The sequence below is a fragment of the Ambystoma mexicanum genome, chromosome 14 (assembly GCF_040938575.1).
Source record: "Ambystoma mexicanum isolate Mex_15411 chromosome 14, UKY_AmexF1_1, whole genome shotgun sequence".
Taxonomy (NCBI): domain Eukaryota; kingdom Metazoa; phylum Chordata; class Amphibia; order Caudata; family Ambystomatidae; genus Ambystoma; species Ambystoma mexicanum.
The window spans coordinates 508,353,562-508,372,935 of NC_090940.1; the positions used below are offsets into that span (position 1 = coordinate 508,353,562).

General features: G+C 45.1%; 1 protein-coding gene across 4 annotated transcripts in view; it reads left to right on the forward strand.

Annotated features, from left to right (window-relative positions):
• LGMN (legumain) overlaps window positions 1–18,677 on the forward strand; it is a 207,184-nt gene extending 188,507 nt beyond the window's left edge. For all 4 annotated transcript variants that reach the window (XM_069637735.1, XM_069637738.1, XM_069637737.1 and 1 more), the window contains 4 exons: window positions 3,169–3,369; window positions 9,260–9,430; window positions 16,206–16,273; window positions 17,801–18,677. In XM_069637735.1, coding sequence (XP_069493836.1) covers window positions 3,169–3,369; window positions 9,260–9,430; window positions 16,206–16,273; window positions 17,801–17,843 — 483 coding nt within the window. In that variant the 3' untranslated portion in view covers window positions 17,844–18,677. The remainder of the gene's footprint in view (window positions 1–3,168; window positions 3,370–9,259; window positions 9,431–16,205; window positions 16,274–17,800) is intronic.
• Window positions 18,678–19,374: the final 697 nt, after the last annotated feature.

Genomic DNA, 19,374 nt, shown 5'->3' on the forward strand with positions numbered 1-19,374 from the left:
GAGGTTGATTAATGAGTCCTCTGTGAGAGGGCAACAAGAAGGGAGAGACCAGCATGTTAGTAGGCTTTGGGGAAACTCCCACGCTACATCATACCTGGGGAAGACTGAGACCCAGAAGCTCCTGAGTTTCGAACTCGCCAGAGAACGCAGTGCGCAATGCCCATGATAGTGTGAATGCGAACAGAGAGAAACCAACAAGGCTGTAGCCTGCGAGAAGATGGTGGCGTGGCCACGAATGAGAAGCCGCGGTGGATAGTCTATCCTCTAACTGTTGCCGAGACCACTTCCAGAAACAAACCATGAGGTGTCCGGTCACATGGTGAAGTACCGGCACTCTACGAAGAAGCAAGGGATGGCGGAAAGAGACACGCCAGTAAAACGAAGCACACAGCTTTCTGTGATACGATGACAGTTGCCCGATAGGTAAAGCTCCAGAAGACGTCCCCTGTCAGGAACAAAGGTAATGGGAAGCATAGGAGGCATCCAGGGAGTCGTTATACCGTACAAATAACTTGTCTCTGTGAAAAATATGAAACCGAGTTCAGTTGGAAACTGATGAATTTAAATCCTATTGACATTTGGGAAATAACCATTGAACAACAAAGCAAGAGAAGAGCAGTGGGACGAAATACCCTGGGGGAAAAGGGGAAAGTAACTAAATGTCTTATACAAGAAGAGTATAATGTGAGAGAGAGAACAAAGTGTGAACCAGACTTTGAGAGAACTAGACAATTCGACTATATATCAAGAGAAGTAGCCCAAGTGAACAGGTTATACAGTTGCCCAGGAGTGAAAACCCACAAGAACAATAATACTTTAACAAGATACACTAAAAGCAACAAGGAGAGATAACAAAGAAACCCCATATTGGTACTAGGAGCACCCTTGGGAGAAGGGGGCATTCTCCAGATTTAAGTTAGTTTTCGTAGTGGTAGGGTCAGATAGGGTAGTTTTGGACAGCACAAGTTTTGGACAGCACACTTGTTTGCTTCGTCATTCATGACTGACGAATGAGCTCCTTAGTAATATAGGCCGGGAGCACCCAAAGTGATAGGGAAAGATAGGCCTTTTTAGGTTACTTTAATAAAATACTGTGAATCATGCCGGCTAAGATTTTGTCCTTCTGACCAGCCACAACAGGAATACTGGAAAAAAAGACATTTTATTTCATAGGTCCATGAAAGTCCCTAGAAGATCAAATAAGTACTATTGACCTTATTACGAGTTTGGTAGTAATTTTCCGGTAAATGCACCAAATTACTCCCAAATTCAATTACCCCTACCGCCATTTGGTCCTGCACATTTACCACAGGATTATAATTGGTGGCAGGGCTGTGTAAGTCCCTGTTTATGAAGGCCATTGGGTTCCATAGGGCTTTTAGTGGAATTACTACTGGTGTAATGTTGCAGGAGGTAGAGCTCATGGTCTTTGGCCATAAAGTGACAGATTCACCTCCCAGCTTTTTGCTGGATGGAAATCTTACATTTCACCACCAAATGTGTGGTGCGGAAATGCAGCGGTAACGGAATTACACTAGTAACCATTATGCTGCCAATATGCATTTTTAGCACAAATGTTCTCTAAGTAACTGCGCACATTGGCGAGAGCGTATCCACAGAAACATATGTGATGGCGTATAGGTACATATATCTTGTAGAAACAATAACACTCAAGGTTTCCTGGGAGCAAAGGTAGGCTCTCAGGATCAAAGGCAGCCAGCCCATGGGCACCTGGTGGAAGCCTAACTGCATCTATAGGACATTCCATGTAAGCATTCTGGTTCAATGCATGATGTGGAAATGCCATTCTAAAGGGCTAATTTTGGTTCAGATCAGGAATCTGGCAGAAAGTTCCTGCCCACTTCAGTGATTCAGGCCAGCTCCATTGGATTCTCCTAATTCACTGTGTGAGCTGCTATCCGTGGTTGGAATGCAGGGCTACCTTAGTTTCCTCTTTTTGTTATCTCTTCATGAGGGTAGCATGGCAGAGGCCAGTAATAGCTGCCAGCATGAACAGCATTACACAGTCATTACACTCTTTGTATTTATTTCATTTACAGAGCGCTTTAAACCAAAGAGGGTGCCATTCTTTACCGAGGAATGGCACCCACTTTTTTAGCAGTTACCAAAACAGTCTATAAGGATCAGGCATTAGAGTACTGATCCCAAAGAAAGATATTAGCATTGTCTGCATCGTGCTAAAGCCCCAATGGGAAAACTCCTATTTAGTGTACCTATACAGGGTGCTGGCACTGTATGAGAAATAGATACAGAAGAGGGCAGATGAAGAAAGAGGCACAAAAGGACCTTTTGCATGCGTTTTATTTCTTCCACATCCTCTGCATAAAAATAAGGTTAATAATTGACACTTTGAGTAGACCATTTAATATGTTTGGGAAAGGGGCCCACATGGGGCTAGTGGGATACCATGTGTGCTTGGATTACCGAGTGAGGAGAGTGAAGAGGTCCGACAAGGACTAGCTCTTTCAGGCCAATTCTGCTGCGCAGAGCAGAGGCAATGTGATTTAAAGGATTGTCGACTACTGTTGCAGCTGCTGATTTCCGGCTCCTTACTTTCCAGACCTAACACGGGTGAAATCGCATCACACGCACTCCCTTTAACGTTTCAAATCTCCATACACTGGTTTTATTGATCATCCCTCATCTGACAGATTCAGCTATTTTTGCAACAGATTCAAGTCTCAGGTGAAATTGAAGGCCAGGGCTTTTTTTTTATTTTTTACAGGAAAAGCCCTTGTTTGAGTTCAAGTTGGAGTGGGGATGAGGGGGCAGGGGGCAGTGGACTTTCAAATGCAGTTTTGAATTTCAGTAAGGACTTGGTAAAACCAGACACTTTTGGGAGTCTATGAAACTCTGCTATTGATATTGCTGGTCTCGAATAGAGCAATGATGAACGCTATTCAATGATCTTAACATGTATTTGATCTTTGGGCTACACGGAATGGAATAATGGACCAATGAGTTACTTGCTAGTGGATGAGTACACCGTTACTGGAAATTAATGTCCATGGTTTACAGGGCTTAACCGTTAACTAACATAACTGGAATTATTCCTAAGTAGGCCAGTGAAAATCATATTTGTTATGTACTAAGAATTGTTTTTTTGCATCTTTAGATTATCCTTTAACTACAGGATTCTTTTTACAGACCATCGCCCACATGAAAGTGATGCAGTTCCAGGGCCATGGAAGTAAATCACCTACGCTTGCACCGCTGCCGCCAGTGAAGCAGCTCGACCTTATCCCCAGCCCAGAGGTTCCCCTTGCCATCATGAAAAGAAAATTCATGGCCACCAATGATATTGAAAAAGCAAATGCTATCATGATGGAAATAAAAGCACACTATGAGGTGAGAAAGTGATATTGTATCTTCACAACTTATAATCTTTTAAATCTCTTGCTTACTACGGCAAGTGCTTACAGATTGTTTTGCCCTTCATTGAAGAATATGGCTGTGTTTATGCCTAGGTGATTTAAAGTCTGGTTCCTCATCTTTGTGTTTGTTACTGGGTAGAATGGTCTTGTAGCTGGGAAATAGCACCTCGGTCATTAGATGTCATTTTTTGTTAACGGTATCACCAGTGGCTTATTTTAATGTCCTGAGCCCCAGTGCAGCAGAGATTCATGAAACCAGTGTATTTTTAATTGCCAGTGTTCATATGCCTTTATTAGCTTTCAGAATGGTCTGGAGTCTCTTTGCTGTCTCACTCACTGCTTCACAAGGCTTGCTTGTAGTTATTTACTTCCATAATATAACAGGTTTGTAAAACCATACAAGATGTTGTACATTATGTGAGGTTGTTGGACTAAGACTCTGTGGCATTTTTCCGGATATAGACTTTTATTAAAGGAATAATCTGGGGGTGGGGGGAAGGCCGTGCTCACCCTAACGCTAAGAGGGGTTTCTCTGTATCAACACAAATCTTAAAGGGGGTTGTCAAGATGTCAAAAATAAAGGTAAGTCCACCGTGTCAGAACCCTAACTCTCACTCTCACACTAATAACTAAATACAAGGTGCAAAGGGGTTGTCTGCTCAGCAGGGTCTTCTTCTCAAAGTTCAAAACACAAAGTTCCAAATAGTGCAAGAATAAACAGTTACACAGTAGAGAAGTTCTCTGGCTCAAAAGAAAGTAAAGTTGCTATTCAAAATGGTGACCCCAAGAGAATGGTTCCCTTCTCTTGGTCTCACTTGGGCTTCTCACTGTGGTTACAGATACCAGGGGAACGATCTCCCTTCCCATGGTTTTCTTTAGGCCTCTTACAATGTCAAGAGTGTGCCTTCCTTCTCTTGACTTCTCTCATGTAGTTCTCACAACACATGGGAGGATGCTTCCCTTGCCCTGGTCTCCTCTGCTCTTGCCTTGTTTCAGCTTGCTGTCAAACCTCTGGGATACGGGTCTCAAACCCGTGAGGTTCTTTTGTGACAGCCTGGCAGACCTGGTTCACTAGCCTGCCAAGTACTGCGACGGGGAAGATGACTGAGGATGGTAATCTTCATTGGGGGCGCAGGTCCTAGTCTTATTCCTTGCTTTCTTTCTTAGGGGCTCGGGAAGGGTACTGCTTCCCCAGGCTTCTCTTCTTCCCCTGTTTAGCTGGGTCAGGGTATCCCGCAGCCCCCTTATTCCCCTACCAACTGTCTCTGTTACCCCTACCTTCAGGGTCTTTCCCGGTAGTCTTTGGTCGGTCTTGGGGTCTTTCTGCTTCAGTTTTGGGCTTCTGCAGTCTTCCCCTTCTTCTCCGGTGTGCTGTGGCAGCTCCACAGTATGTGGTTCCCCAGGGAGGGTTAGGCTCTCTGTCAGGTCCTTTGACAAGGGGTTCTCCTGGGCTCCCCACATTCTTCAGCACTTCCCCCAGTGAGCAAAAGGTCCCCCTCCTTCTGACAGAGCCTCTGGTCCAAAGCTGCTTCTGCTTCAGCACAGCATTCCTGCTCCTTTCTCCTCCAGGAAGAGCTTCTCTCATACCTCCAAAGTCTGTCATCCCTTTTATACTGGCTCTAGCAAATGGGACTGGAGAAGCCAGTAGACCGCTTAACCTGGTTCCTACAGGTAATCCTCAGGCCCAACACTTCTCCCTCGTCACAGTACTGATCCTAGGCCTCCTTTGTGAGTCATTGGGGGCTCTTCCTCATCACAATACTGGGAAAGGTATCTTCACTTAGGTAACTCCTATTCTTCATCGTCCCAGTACTTTGTAGGGGAATGGTAGGGTGATTACAAGTTATTAACTTATTAGGGAAGTAGTTCTTAGCGTTGTAGGAAGGGGCTGATTTCTCATTAAAAGGGGCTCCCCTTAGTGAAAAGGGAAACAACATTCACGGATTTGTCACAATTGGTACAAAAGCCATTTATAAAACACATTACATGGCCCGCGGTACCGTCCATGTAGTTTTGGTGAAGTTGCTAAACCCATAGGAAGAGCACTTTTTGGGTGGCTTATAACTTTGCCCCCCCTTGACAAATCCTCACCAAACTTTGCAAAACAAGTATATGGCCCACTCTGAATTATTTTGCAAAGTTTGGTGACGTTTGGTGAAGGGGTGCAAAGTTATATGGGGGGTCCCAAAATTTCTTTTTTCCCCATAGACATAATGGGAATAAACTTTGCTCACGCCTACAGCCCAAGTCGCTGGACGGATTTTCACCAAATTTGAGACAGGAGCGGCGGCTTCGTCCCAAAAGCGTGCTTTTGTTAATTTGGTGTAAATCCATCCAGTATTTTTTTTTTTTAAACGACCAAAACATAAGGCAAAAAAATTAATGATATCTATGTTCACTCTGCGGACTCACTTCCCTGTTCGGTGCGCGGACTGGCCTCCGATTGGCCAGAAAAATTTGCGGACTTCATCAGTGATGTCATCAATGCATTTGTGAAGTCATCTTTAATGTCCTGGGTGTTAGTCTTAGCAGTGCACGGTGGTGGCACGAGTTATGGTTGCTTAGCTTACCATAACTGGCGAATTTCTGAGGTTTTTTCGGTTTTACCTTTAACCATAACGTCCCTGTAACAATGTTTTTCCATTGAATTTCATAGGTTTTTACTAGTGCAACTTAACCATAACGTCCCTGCAACAAAGTTTTTTCATTGAATATATAACATGTTTACCTTTACAGCCTTTGTTAAAAACTCATTAGAAACCTGTATATTAATATAAATTGAATGAATAGACATTTTGTCTGTCAAATTTAAATGATGCATTTCATACGATAATCACCCAAACATTTCTCTCAACTCATTCAAGGCAGGGCATGTATGTGAGTGTTTTACATAATCTAGACAGCCGTCCCAAAGAGGCAACATTTTCAAAGGTAAAAAAGAAAAGATGTAAATTTGATAATTCAGAAGCATAGTATATATATCATATCATATCTTTATGCAATCATATCACAGAAGGCACAGAATTTAGTATGGTATTTCTTACTGTTATGCCTACAAAACTATTTCTAGCCTTGTCTCAATCTGATGTTCCTTAGTTGTGGATCTCATGTTGAAGACACTAATTCACTCGCGGTAAAGAAATGGTTTATCTTCATAATCATTAGTCCCATGTTCTTTAATGGGCTATTTATGTATGATTTTCCTTTAGGGCACACTTATTTGCACAACCACAAGTACAATACAGTCTCGGGAGGATAGCTCAGGGGGCAACGTGCTCGCCTTTTGAAGCAAGACGACACGGAGCAACACAGGTTTGATCCCCGGGTCTGCGATTAGAAACTTCTGGGTATTAAGCGTGTTATAAATTACCTATCATAAATGCGCTTTCATTCTTCAAATTAATTATCGTTATACCTAGTTCTTACTTAATCAAGCTGTGTAGATAATGGCTTTCTAAGACAAAATATGTTTTGATTCTAAACTTTCCAATTAATTATTTCAATTCATACGTTCCTTCTACATCTTTATCCAATATGTTAGTAAAGGGACCTTTTTAATTTCATATAATTTAAGCAAAGGCGGCCAGTATTGCATCAAAAATGTTTCCTCAAAGTTCACAAACGTAGGCTTTATTTGAGCTTTCTTAGAAAACCTAATCTGTGTCTAGAACACTCTCCACAAGCATCATCCCCTTGGAAAGCAACTACATTCATTTGAATCCGAAGTGGATTCTGTCTAGCTAAGCAAACACACTACTGCTAATTATACTAGATGGGCATGGTCTGCAGGTGTTAAACTATCTGGAAGAGCAGATGACATCTTAAACTTTCTTATGAAGTGCCAGCCACTTTCAAAACTTGAATTTTGGTTATCACGAGTGGTTCTGACCTATTGATTGATCCGAAACCTCAGTGGAAAATGCTAGGCTGGTTCTCTGGTTTTTTGCAAAGGGAGAAAACCTGCAGTCACTAGAGATGACACATACAGGGACCCCATTTGGCACGTTATCAAAACACTAAATGGACTAGGAGAAATAATCGCTCCTATGGTCCTCGGTTCACCGAAGGGTATCAATGTTGAACGATCAAGAACCAGCTTTGTGTATTTGTGTTAGTGGCCTGAGACTATAGTAAAGCCAAATGTAATAATTGAGATAGTACAATCAAAGTATACACTTTTTAAAAACAGTGAATGGCTTTTTTAATCAAATCCAGTAAATGTGCACAGTAAAAATATTATACATGCAAAATAAGTTTGCAGTGTTTTAACTGATAAAGCACGACTAAGACCAAGTACGAGTGTAGGGTCTTTAGACGGAGGAAGGTTTGACTACTAGGGAAACTATATTGCGATAACCTGCAGATATGAGAGCAGTCAGAGTGCACCTGCATCTCAAGTCTTGATTCTGCAGCGTAGAGGGCTGTAGGTGTGCACAAGCTGCAACGTGCGGTCAAAGATGTTACCATTGCAGGCTGCACACTCAAGGTTTCGGTGGAGTGGAGCATGGTTGGGTAGGCAGTGGGCATCAGGCAAACCAAGTGCTTTGCGTTTAATCAATGAAGCCCCAGCAAAGGCTGCATCCTGAACACTGATTATCCAAACAACACTGAAAGAGACATAGGATCCTTGGTGAACCACAAACAATGCATTCTTAAATCTGCTTCCTACAAAGGTCCAGAATTGCCTTGGTGAGCTTGACTATGGAAGTTGGAGCAAGCTATGCACTATTTTGACCAGTGCTCGATAGTCAAGACACTACTGTAGTGGGCCCAGGTTCTTTCTGCTCTTAAATCGAATTTAAGACACTATCTGATATTTTAAAGGTTGAATTTGTACTGATTTCAGATCGTTGGACTGCAAGGCTACGTCAAGATGTCAACCCTATTGCAGAACAAAAACTGAGTTATGGTCTGAAGGGCAATTATTCAGAATGTTTAAAAAGAAGCCAATTGTTACGGTAGAACACGGGCAGGAATTTCTCTGTAATGTCCCCTACTTCTCTGTTGGTTCCTGCCATAGTGAAGCAATGCATTCTTTATAGACGTGAGCCTCTTCTATTAGTCACACCAAGTCCTACCCATGTCCGTCTGAATTAGTTTTCCTGCTGATCGTTTTATCAATCTGCAGAGATTAGGATACCTTCAATGATGTCTAAATCGTGTAGTACAGTAGAGTGATGGCTGGAAGGTTGTAATAAATCATAACCACTGCCATTGCTCTGAGCAAACCCTCCAAAACATCTGTTGATTTTAATCCTGTCACACCATTACAGAAGGGAAAGACTGTATGCAAATCGCTCTTGATTCTGCCCCAAGAGGGCCAAGCCCTTCCCAAACTGCTAGGTCCCTTTCACCTCTGCACAAGTACCAAATGGTTTTACTTGTGAATGTATGTGTCCTTTCTCTCGCTACTGATGGTTGGAACAAGCAGTGAACTTCTATATGCCCGAACTTAGATATACTTCCATTAAGAAGCATTGAATGCATGGACTTCATGGTCTTTATGGACTTCATGGTCTCTAAATTATAATCTTTGAGGATATAATGTGAGGTTGTATATGAACGAAGATTTTCATTCTTGAATTACGACAGTTGACAGTTCAACAATAAAGCCGAATTACTAGGTAGATGTTTAGAAGCTAATGTTTTGCTTGTGTGGAACTTGCAGATCCAAGTTCTAGTCCTGGTGTCGCCACTTTATCCTAGAACGGAACCCTAAGCATTTTTTTTTATCTGCTTCCGTTTCCTCCTATGGCGAAACATAGAATGCTTCAGCACGTCCTAAAAACTGGACAACTACAAGGGTGGTATATGTTTGCTTGCAATCTTTGAACAAGTTTTCTTTGTGTTTTGTTTTCCTACAGGCAAAGGATTTAATTGCAAAGACCATGAAGAACATTGTTCTGCTTGTCACAAACTCAGATGTGCGGGCGCAACAGATTCTGACTGACAGACTGGTCATCAATGAACGCAAGTGTTACAGGGCCGCCATGGAACACTTCAAGACCCGCTGCTTCAACTGGCATTCTCCCATAGTAAGATCATGGCATTCTCCATCTGCAACCTCAAGCACATTGTGCTGTCTTATGACTGCTGCTTGGAACATTCCATGAGCCCCAAGTCTTTTCTCACATGTCCTTGTTTACTGGATTTGACCTCACAATCTCGGACGTCCACTATCTCTGTAAGGCCACCTGCTACACTTCTTGTCCATACACTACACTTTCTGTGTCCATCTGCCATGCTGCTCTCGAGCCTCCCCCAAACGTACTATACATTTTCCCCTAAGCCTCAGCCAAGCTTTCCCATGCATCTTGTACTCTCCCATTACGCAGCTGCCATGCTTCATGTATGCATCCTCTGCACGTCTGCAACTTCTACACACCTTTCACGTTCTGCCTGCAGGCTTCACGCTCTCCTGCCCACCTGCTGCACTCCTATTCCAAAAGTAATGTGTGTGCCTGCCGTCTTTGTGCATCGTGCTTGTTTGAATATCCTGCATGCACCTCTTGAGCATCTGCCAAGCTTTACATACCTGCAATTCCTCCCCCTCGCCATACACAGCAGTCCCTACGTACATGCCATGCCCTCCCTGTGCATTCCCCGTGCCTCCTTTACTCTCTACCCACACTCCTAACATGCCCTTCCCAGCTCATCTGCCCTGGTTTGCCTGTGGATCTGCCATGGTCGGACCCCCTCGATTATCCAAGCTTCAGTCTGTGCATCTGCCATGCTGCCCTGATCCCTATGTACTTTCTAATGGCCCCCTGTGCATTGTCGGTGCTCCCCCACACATCCACCATGGGCCATCAACCATCCCAACATCGATCCACCACTGACATTATAGCAGTGCCTGCATGTCCAAATAAAACGCAACACGTACACAAGTCTCATTGAAATAATGAGTTACCCAAATGCACTTTAGTGGGAAAGACTCCCTAACGTTATTTATGTCCTTTTTAGTGTTTCATTAATACGTAAATACAAATGCAAGTAGACCGTATACAGATTCTCATAATGGTGTTTAATATGAAAATATCCAAGTCTTAGGAAGTCAAAAGAAAGAAAATCAACAATTAAAAGCTCAAAGTTTAACAGTTCAAAAGCAAGTTATATGGTTCAACGAAGCATGAGATACAAAGTATCACAAAAATAATACATTGACAGCAAAGAGTTTAACCAAAGAAGCAGTGCTCGCAATCTTCCTTTGTTCTCCGTGCACGTTTTGCTTAGTTGGACATATCCCTTGTCAAGGGAAATCCTGCTGCCTTCCTATAAATAGCAATCCATACAAACATTAACCAATGTAAACACCATACAGGCAAATTACGTAATACACAAGACTAGCCTCAAATAGGTAATATTCGATACTGATTCAACGATGCCTGTAAACGAAGAAGTTCCTGTCGGATATAGCAACAGAAAGGACCTACTACTTAAAGGTACCATGTCAAAGAGAGTAGATCACGCCTTCTCATTGGACTATTCACATGCTCCTTACCTGTCTCATTAACATATGTACACTAACATGGGCGGCAGCTGCATCACTTTCAAGAAACGACGGTACAAGCTTAATTGGAAACACCCGTCCAACAGCTGAAAATCACCACAAGTCTCAATGCAAAACATATCTCACCAGGAGACGAAAATGTAAATGGGGAGGAAGGATAGCCCAGGGACAACACGTTTGACAACGCAACGCAACACAGGCTTGAATCCCGATCCCGCGCTTAGAAACCGCTCGCTGGTATTGAGCGCGCTATAAAAGAAAAATTATAATTATACATCAAGAAGTGAGGCACGAACCTGGCAAACCAGTCAAGTGCCACTCTCGTAACTTTTGAAGCCACAATCCGCATATCCCCGTCACCGAACATGTGAAATGTTCCAAAGCGGCGCACAGCGCCATCTTAAAATGGCGTAGATTAATACATATTGTTATGAAGGAAGAAACATATTTCCTTGAGACTTCCCGCTCACAATCTAGTACTGTCCGATTATACCTCTTCAGATTATCATATACACACTGTCGCGAGACGATCTAAAAATATGATCACTCCTACCCACAATCCGATGTCAAGCTATCGGATGGAAACCGAATGTACACCATGTTTTGATACTGCTCACAATCTACACCTTCTCGAATCCCCATGTACAAATGGTATCAGCCAACATTGCTCAATGTGTTTAAAAATACATTGCGAAGTAGTCCCTAGCAATGTCTCATGTGTGGCTAGAAGGAATATTCTAGCGAGACCAGTGCGCGCTAAAGGAAACTAGATCAATCCCATTCTGCATTCATGCCCCTAGGGGCCATGGGTTCCAAGAACTGCATCCAACAATCCTCCCTTTGCAATAATCGGGTGCCTAAGTCCCCTCTTCTGTGCGGCAGAGCATGGTATGCCCAGCCTCGACAAAATGTAATGCCACAGGGGAGTTTAGATTTTTGAGCCTGATGTTTGATTTATGCTCGGTCCAACACTTTTTGGCTTTCCACATGGTAATGCCTGCGTAAATAAGTCCACACAAATAAACAGCCAAACCTCTTAACTGAAACAATGATTGGTTCAGATCATAGCAACTTTGCAAAATACCCACAAACCATCATACAGTATGCCACCCACAGTTACAGAAGCTACTTCAACAAAAGGCTTTCTCTTGAACAAAATCCACAATATTGAAGCCATTTGAACTCTTATCAGTAACCTTGTAAAATCCTTCCTTTACAGTCAGTGAACAGTTATGTCCAGTCATTGTTCTGCTTACCAACTGCCAGATGCACTTTTCCCAATGCTTCTCAAGAACAGTATGATATGATATGATATGGCATTTGTAACGCGCCTATACACAAGTGTTTCAAGGCGCGACGAGGCAGGGAGGGGGGAACAAGGGGAAGACAGACAACGATCCTACTAGGCCAGGTGTCATTCAGACCGCGCAAGTGCAGGGGTAGGGGGAAGGGAAAAGTGCAAGGGGAAGGGGGGAGGGGGGAGTACAGTACAAATAAGTAGAATAGAAATAAAATAATAAATAAATAGGGCCAGCTGGTGGCAAGTGCAAGGTAAGTGCAGACAAGTGCTGGGGGGTGGGGGGGCTGTAGTGACACAGAGACAGTCCCGCAGTGCAGGGGTTGCCAGGGAGGCAGTGCAAGTGAAGAGTGACTGGGCCCAGGACCGAGGTCGGTGAGAGTGGCCCAGATTGCAGAATCAGTGCAGTATTGGTGAAGAATTTAGCAGGGGAGAGCGAGAGAGAAAGCAGAAGTGAAGAGGAAGGTTTTGAGGTGCTTCCGGAACCGGAGATGGTTCTCCTCAAGTTTCAGGGAGGCAGGAAGGCTGTCCAAAGGGAGGCCCCTGCCGCGGAGAGAGATCTACCCCCAGCTCGTTGCTTCGAGAAGCGGCTGACCCTGAGGGAGTTGGAGACAGATGAGCGTAGGGCTCGGGAAGGAAGATATTTAGGAAGAGAGAGTTGAAGGTATTTAGGCCCCAGGCCCCAGAAGGCCTTGTGGACAATGCAGAGGGTTTTGAACTTAATCCTCGCAGCCACTGGGAGCCAGTGTAGAGATTTCAGTCCTGGAGAGATACGGTCCCTGGGCTTGAGGCCAAGGACAAGTCTCGCAGTTCTGTTCTGGATGAGTTGCAGAGGGCGGAGAGTGGAGGCAGGCAGATTAAGATAGAGGCTGTTAATAGTAGTCCAGCTTCGAGAGAACCAGGGCTCGGGAGACAGTGAGCTTCTGGGGGAAGGAGAGGAAGGGAAGAATACCTCTGAGGAGGTGCAGCTGGTAATGTGACTTCTTAGAGACGTCAGATATATGAGGAGAGAAGGAGAGTGTGGAGTCGAAGATGACCCCGAGGTTTTTTGCCTTGCAGGTAGGAGCAGGAAGAGGGCCAAGAGAGGCCGGCCAGAGAGCTGCAGGGAAGGAGGGAGTGGGTGTGCCGATGAGTAGGATCTCAGTCTTACTAGCATTAAGGCAGAGGTCATTGGCAGCACACCATTCCTGGATAGCAGACAGACAGTCAGAGATGAGGGAGGGAGAGGAGGAGGCCGAGGGTAGCCTGAAAATGAGCTGGGTATCGTCCGCATAGCACTGAAAGTTGGGGCAGAGGGCGGCGATGCGGTGGGCAAGGAGTGCCAGATACTGGTTGAACAGCCAGGGAGAGAGATTAGATCCCTGGGGAACGCCACAGGTGGAGAAAAAGATGTCAGAGAGGAAGGACCCAAGTTGGACCTGGGAGGGTCGATTGGAAAGGAAAGAGGTCAGCCACGCCAGAGCCTGACCAGTGATACCCAGGTTATCACGGAGACGGTTGAGCAGGATGGCATGGTTGACAGTGTCAAAGGCAGAAGAGAGATCGAGCAGAATGAGAACACACGGAGTGTTGGAGTCGAGGTTCAAGAGCAGGTCCTCACGGATGTTCAGGAGAGCAGTTTCCGTGCTTCTGGCCGCTCTGAAGCCAGATTGATGGTCATGGAGACTAGCAACAGCTTCAGCATGGAGGTTAAGCTGGGAGATGGCCAGTTTCTCCAGGAGCTTGCCCAGGAAGGGAGTGATGGAGATTGGGCGATAGTTAGCCGGACAGGAGGGGTCGGCAGAGGGTTTCTTAAGGAGAGGGTGCACAAGGGAGTGCTTGAGTGGGGATGGGAAGACTCCAGAGGTGAAGGAGTGGTTGCAAAAGTCAGCCAGGGCAGGAGCCAGGGAGTCGATGTGGTCCTTGATAGTTTTGGAGGAACAGGGGTGAATCTGTTTAGACGAGACTTTCATAGATCGGACTTGTCTGGAAACCTCGTCAGCAGAAAAAAGGGGAAAGGCAGAGAAGGAGGGAGGAGGGGTGGCTGCAGAAGGGCCAGAGGAAGAGCAGGGAAGAGAGGGGGGAGGTGATAGGAGGAGAGTGAGGACAGGATGTCCTGAGTTTTAGAGATGAAGTGGGAGGCCAGTGCAGTGCAGAGGGCCTGGGAGGGGACAGGAGAGGTAGAGACTGCAGCAGGGTTGGCAAGCTCCTTGCAGATTTTAAAGAGTTCAGCCGAGTTGTTAGATGCCGCAGAGATGCAGGCTTGGATAAGGGCTCTCTTCTTGGTGAGAACAGAGAGACGGTATTGCCTTTGGAGCAGGCGGCAGGCCAGTTTGTCAGAGGATGAACATGAAGCACGCCATTTCCTCTCTGCCAACCTGCACTTGCGTTTTAGGGTGACGGGATCCGAATCATACCAGGAGTTACATTTGGCTTTGGGCTTCAGGCGGATTTTCATGACAGGGGCAAGGATATCAAGAGTATCAGATATAGCAGAGTGGAGCAAGGAGAGGGCTGTGTCAGGGTGGGAGTCAGCCGAAGGGGGAGGGGGGGGCGAGAAGGTGGCAGCGAAAGCTGCAACTGACACGCGCTTCATGGGTCGGATGACCGAGAAGGTGGGTGGCAATGATGAGGGTGGCTTTGCCTGTGGGGTAGGGAGGGTGAGGTGGGAGGATAGGAGAAAGTGATCACTCCAGGAGAGAGGAGTGGAGAGAGGGACAGAGAGGGGAAGGTCAGAAGAGATCAGAGCATCAAGAGTGTGCCCTGCAGAATGAGTAGGCCCAGACGGGAGAATAGAGAGTGAGAGAGAGTCGCAGAGGTCACCCTTCTACTGCCCATCTGTTCACCATTCCTGCTGTTAGAAAGTTTTCAGTAAAAATACTTGCATATGACGCTGGGAAGCCACCTTTGGTGGGCTTGAAAGGTTTGCACAAAGGCTAACCAAACAATGACCTGGTAGACTGACTGAGCAGACCGACCCAAGAGTTGGGGAGGGATGTAAAAAGAAAAGTCATTCATAAATACTACCATCACTTCATTGTATGCCTCCTGATGTGTCGTACTACAACTCCCATCAGCCATACCCTGCAGGGTCAAAGATGAGGTATTCTGGGAGTTGAAGGTTAAAACATCTAGTGAGCCACTGTCTGCTGACCCGTAGTATAGCGCTACACTACATCCTTTCAGCTGCCACCATCCCCTTCCACTTTCTACCTGTAATGTGATGCTCCTCCTTGTACTATACTACCCTTTCCTCCACAGCTCAGACAGGACTAATTGTAACAGTACACTCCCCTCACCCAGAAGCACTCTTTGTGATACTTCACGACAAACCCACTATGCCATCTAAGATGAACCTACCTCTACACCCATCACCTTTGCCAATCTGTAACCATGCACTACTACCAGCACTCTTGCATCTGCCAATACTTTGGATTACTCCTATGATGTATTACCTCAGAGTCTGCACTCGCACTCTACCTCCCCCAGGTAGCACCATTCCCTTCACAGCTGCTGAGCTACCTTCAATAAAGCTCCTGTCCATCTAGGTGTGACTCCCTAGCATTACTGAGCCTTGCATTTCTTCCAATTCTGGCCCCACCTGTCACTATTTTCATCAACGCCCTTCTTCGTTCCCAGCCCGCAGGACGTCTGACCTCACATTCACACCCACTTGCCCCCATTGGCACAGCCCATCTGCCATCAACACTTCCTCCATTCAGTACATCCCAATCTCTCAGAGGCACTCTTCAGAGTGCCTGTGCTTAGATCAGTGGCAGAAGCTTGTAGGCAGAAGGTAGACTCCCCAACATCACCCCATGCCATCCTCATGTAATAACCTTGTAACAGTGGCTCTTCTCATGCAGTTGTTGCTAACGGTGCAGTGCGGAGTGCGTTGGAACAGTTCTTTGGAAGCTACGACCACCGCTGCAATGTTTTCAGTGTTCTGCCCAGCTTAGCTTAGCAGTGAATTTATGGAGTGTAGGCGACCTGATCACCCTAATATCTTGTCTTTCTTCTGCAGTATGAATATGCATTGAGACACCTGTATGCCCTCGTCAACCTTTGCGAAGGAGGCTACCCCATTGAGAGGTAGGTACTGTGAATCAACTTACCGCAATGGTCAGATTCAGATATTGGCAGAGTTGGTAGAGTGAATTTGACCACAAATGGTGGTGTGGTCTAAAGTTTGAAGCAAGCCATTTAGTTTTCGAAGGATTCAGACCACTTTTAAGCAGCATTTTAAGACATGCAAAAGCCTTGAATTGTTTGATGAAACATCGCCTGTCACATGTGGAACATTGACTGCAAAATGGTGCACTATCAGCGCCAATGTCGCTGCTATTGATGAGGCGGTGTGACCGCTAAGAGAGCTGTGGCGCACAGAGTGGGGGAAGTGGCTGTACAAGCACCTAGTTCACGGGCGGGGGCCACTCCGTGCATGGGCCAAGGTGTAGATGGGCCACAGTCGGGCAGTAAACCCTGCTTCCAGAAAGCCAGGGATTTGCTTCTTAAGCCGTGTCTATGAAAGGGCACTGAAAAGCTGATCCCTCGGGAGCCATCAGCCTGCTTACCCAAGGACCCCAAAAGTGACTTTTCTTTACATATTTGAGGGGCTTGCATCCGATAATGAGCAAAGGGATAGAAACGACTTGCCAAGTGTCCTTCTCCTTGCCTCGATGCATGACACCTACAACAGTGGTGCTTGCAGTTTCTGAAGGTGGCTGTTGGATAGAAGACCCCAAATTTCCATTAAACAGGAGCACATGGCTATTCCTGGCACTGGGGAAAATCATACTATTGGGATGTTAGGCAGAACCAGAATATAGAGCAGGAAGTCTATTAGGAGACCTTCCCAAAAAGAGACTTTTTCCCAAACCTGTGCATGGTTTGGGCAAAGGAGGGAAAGGGGAGAGAGATCGACTTTACTATGTATGGGGAAGTGTCTGCTAAATGCAATGCCCCCACCATGTTGAAGAGGGTGGAAGGTCAGACACACACTGCGGTTGAGTGGTTTGAGCACTTCTCTCCTGTGGGAGGGTAAAGGAACCCTTATTTTGGGGTCTTTTGACCCGCTCTTAACGCAATCAATGCTGACTGTTTCAAACCAGGGGTTATTGCTAGCGGTATCGGAAAAAGGAGACCAATGCCTACGCAGGACCACTCCTTACTCCTCTTTGTTTGTGATCCAAGTCCAAATCACTCGGGTGCAGTTTGATACCCGCACACGTTTTTATTGGCATTGCCGGACTCTACTCCCTGACCTGTACATTTAGCCCCATATCACTCCAGTTACTTTGATGCTTACCATTCTGATGCAAGTAGTCTTACCCTTTTAACACTCCACCTGCCCAGTGCATGCATAGGAACGTTGCTTGATGACAATGGAGATTGTTCAGTGTCCGAAGTTTGAGTTTTCGTTGCATGTGCCTCCTCAGACCTGGCATAAGAGAGGCCAGATGCCGTGAGGCAGTGCGGTTTGGTGAGGTCCTGCCTGATGAGCATGGCTTTACCATCCCACAGCGACCACTAACCAACCACCTACCTATGAAACCATCTGAATGGTAGAACCACTTACTGAAACTGCTCGACCTCTAATGCTAATTTACTCTCTTGCAGAATTCAGAAGGCTATGAACTTGGAGTGCCTGGGGCGGAACTGATTCCTGTGCGTATAACCACCACGAGATGCAGGCATTGGCCTAACGAACGGCAGTCATGTGACCCAATGAAAGAATAAGAATGGGGTGGCCCCGTCACTTCATGCCCTTGGCCCCACGTGAAGATTCCAACAGATGGCTCGCATCTTCCTGAGCAACGGGAAGTTGTACAGCACTCCACCGGGTATTGTTTCCGCACCGGACTCTCTCCTGGAACGGAAATCTTCACAGGAGTGCTCTGAAATGATCGGCATTGTCTCAATTTCACTGGACATTTTCTTCCTCAGAAAGGTCTGCCTGCCATTATGCCACTGACGTCAATCTGTGATCATTGTTTGCTTTGGACTGAAGTGTGATCTCTTCGCTTACATTGACTTCGGCTTCGCTACAGCACTTCAGAATGGGATTTCTAACGACCACTTCTAAGGCCATTTCTTTTTTTCTGAAAGAGCAAAATGACCTTTGATTTTCCAGTCATTTGAAGTTTGATTTTTAAGCATTTTTGATCTTGTGAGATAGTACGCAATGATTTGCAACTTTCATTTTTAAATATGTATGCACAACAACAACCACCAAAATGTGCTATTTGCATCCAGGGAAACAGGTCAGTTTGCCGCATCTGGGCATTAATATTTTACTATATGATTTAAAAACAGTAAAAAATCATTCTGAAACCTAGCTTTAACTTGAAACTTTAAATTCCTTTAATCGGCCTTGAAACATTTATGCACCGACCTAGGAATGTCTGTTGGGTTGCACTGAAACTTATTCTTTTAATAAATAACCCATTTTTAAAAGGTAAGCTGCATTGAAATAAAGGTCACTTCTGAAATGTCATCTACTCTATTTTTGACATGCGATAAACACACTGTTAATTAAACACAGATGCACTTTTAAAGGGAAATAAAAATGTGGTCAATTATAGGAGAGTATGCTATTATAATTCTGTATGCAGTATGATGGTGAACATGGATGGCCTTGCTTGCTGCCCAGTGCATTCTCCACGGGGAACTGTTGTTATACACCGTGGGCACGATCTTGCTGTGATTTCTGGGTGTAGGCTGTGCAGGTAGGTGACCCAGAACCTTCATTCAGTGATGGTCCGTGGTATTACCCAAATTGACCTTTTACAATTGACATTTCCTCCTAATTGACCTAATAATAGTGGTCTCAATTGACCTTCTGCACAATTGACCTTTTCCCTTTATTTTACTATATATATATATATATATATATATATATATATATGTTTAGGGTAAAAATATAATGGGATTGGGTTGGGGGTTCTGGGGGTTTTTGGATTGAGGCGGGGTTGCGGGGATTTCCCCCCCCACATATATGTCCTAATTTACCTTAATTTCACGATCAATTGTGCAGAAGGTCAATTAGTGTACATCCATAGTCCGTACCTAAAGAAAGGAAGATGGATATTTGCAGGGTTGTCATTCATGGCTATTATGCATTTCATTCGATGTCTTCATGCTTGCCTTTTGATACTTTGATTCCCACACATTTTTAATCAATCTTCCCTCTT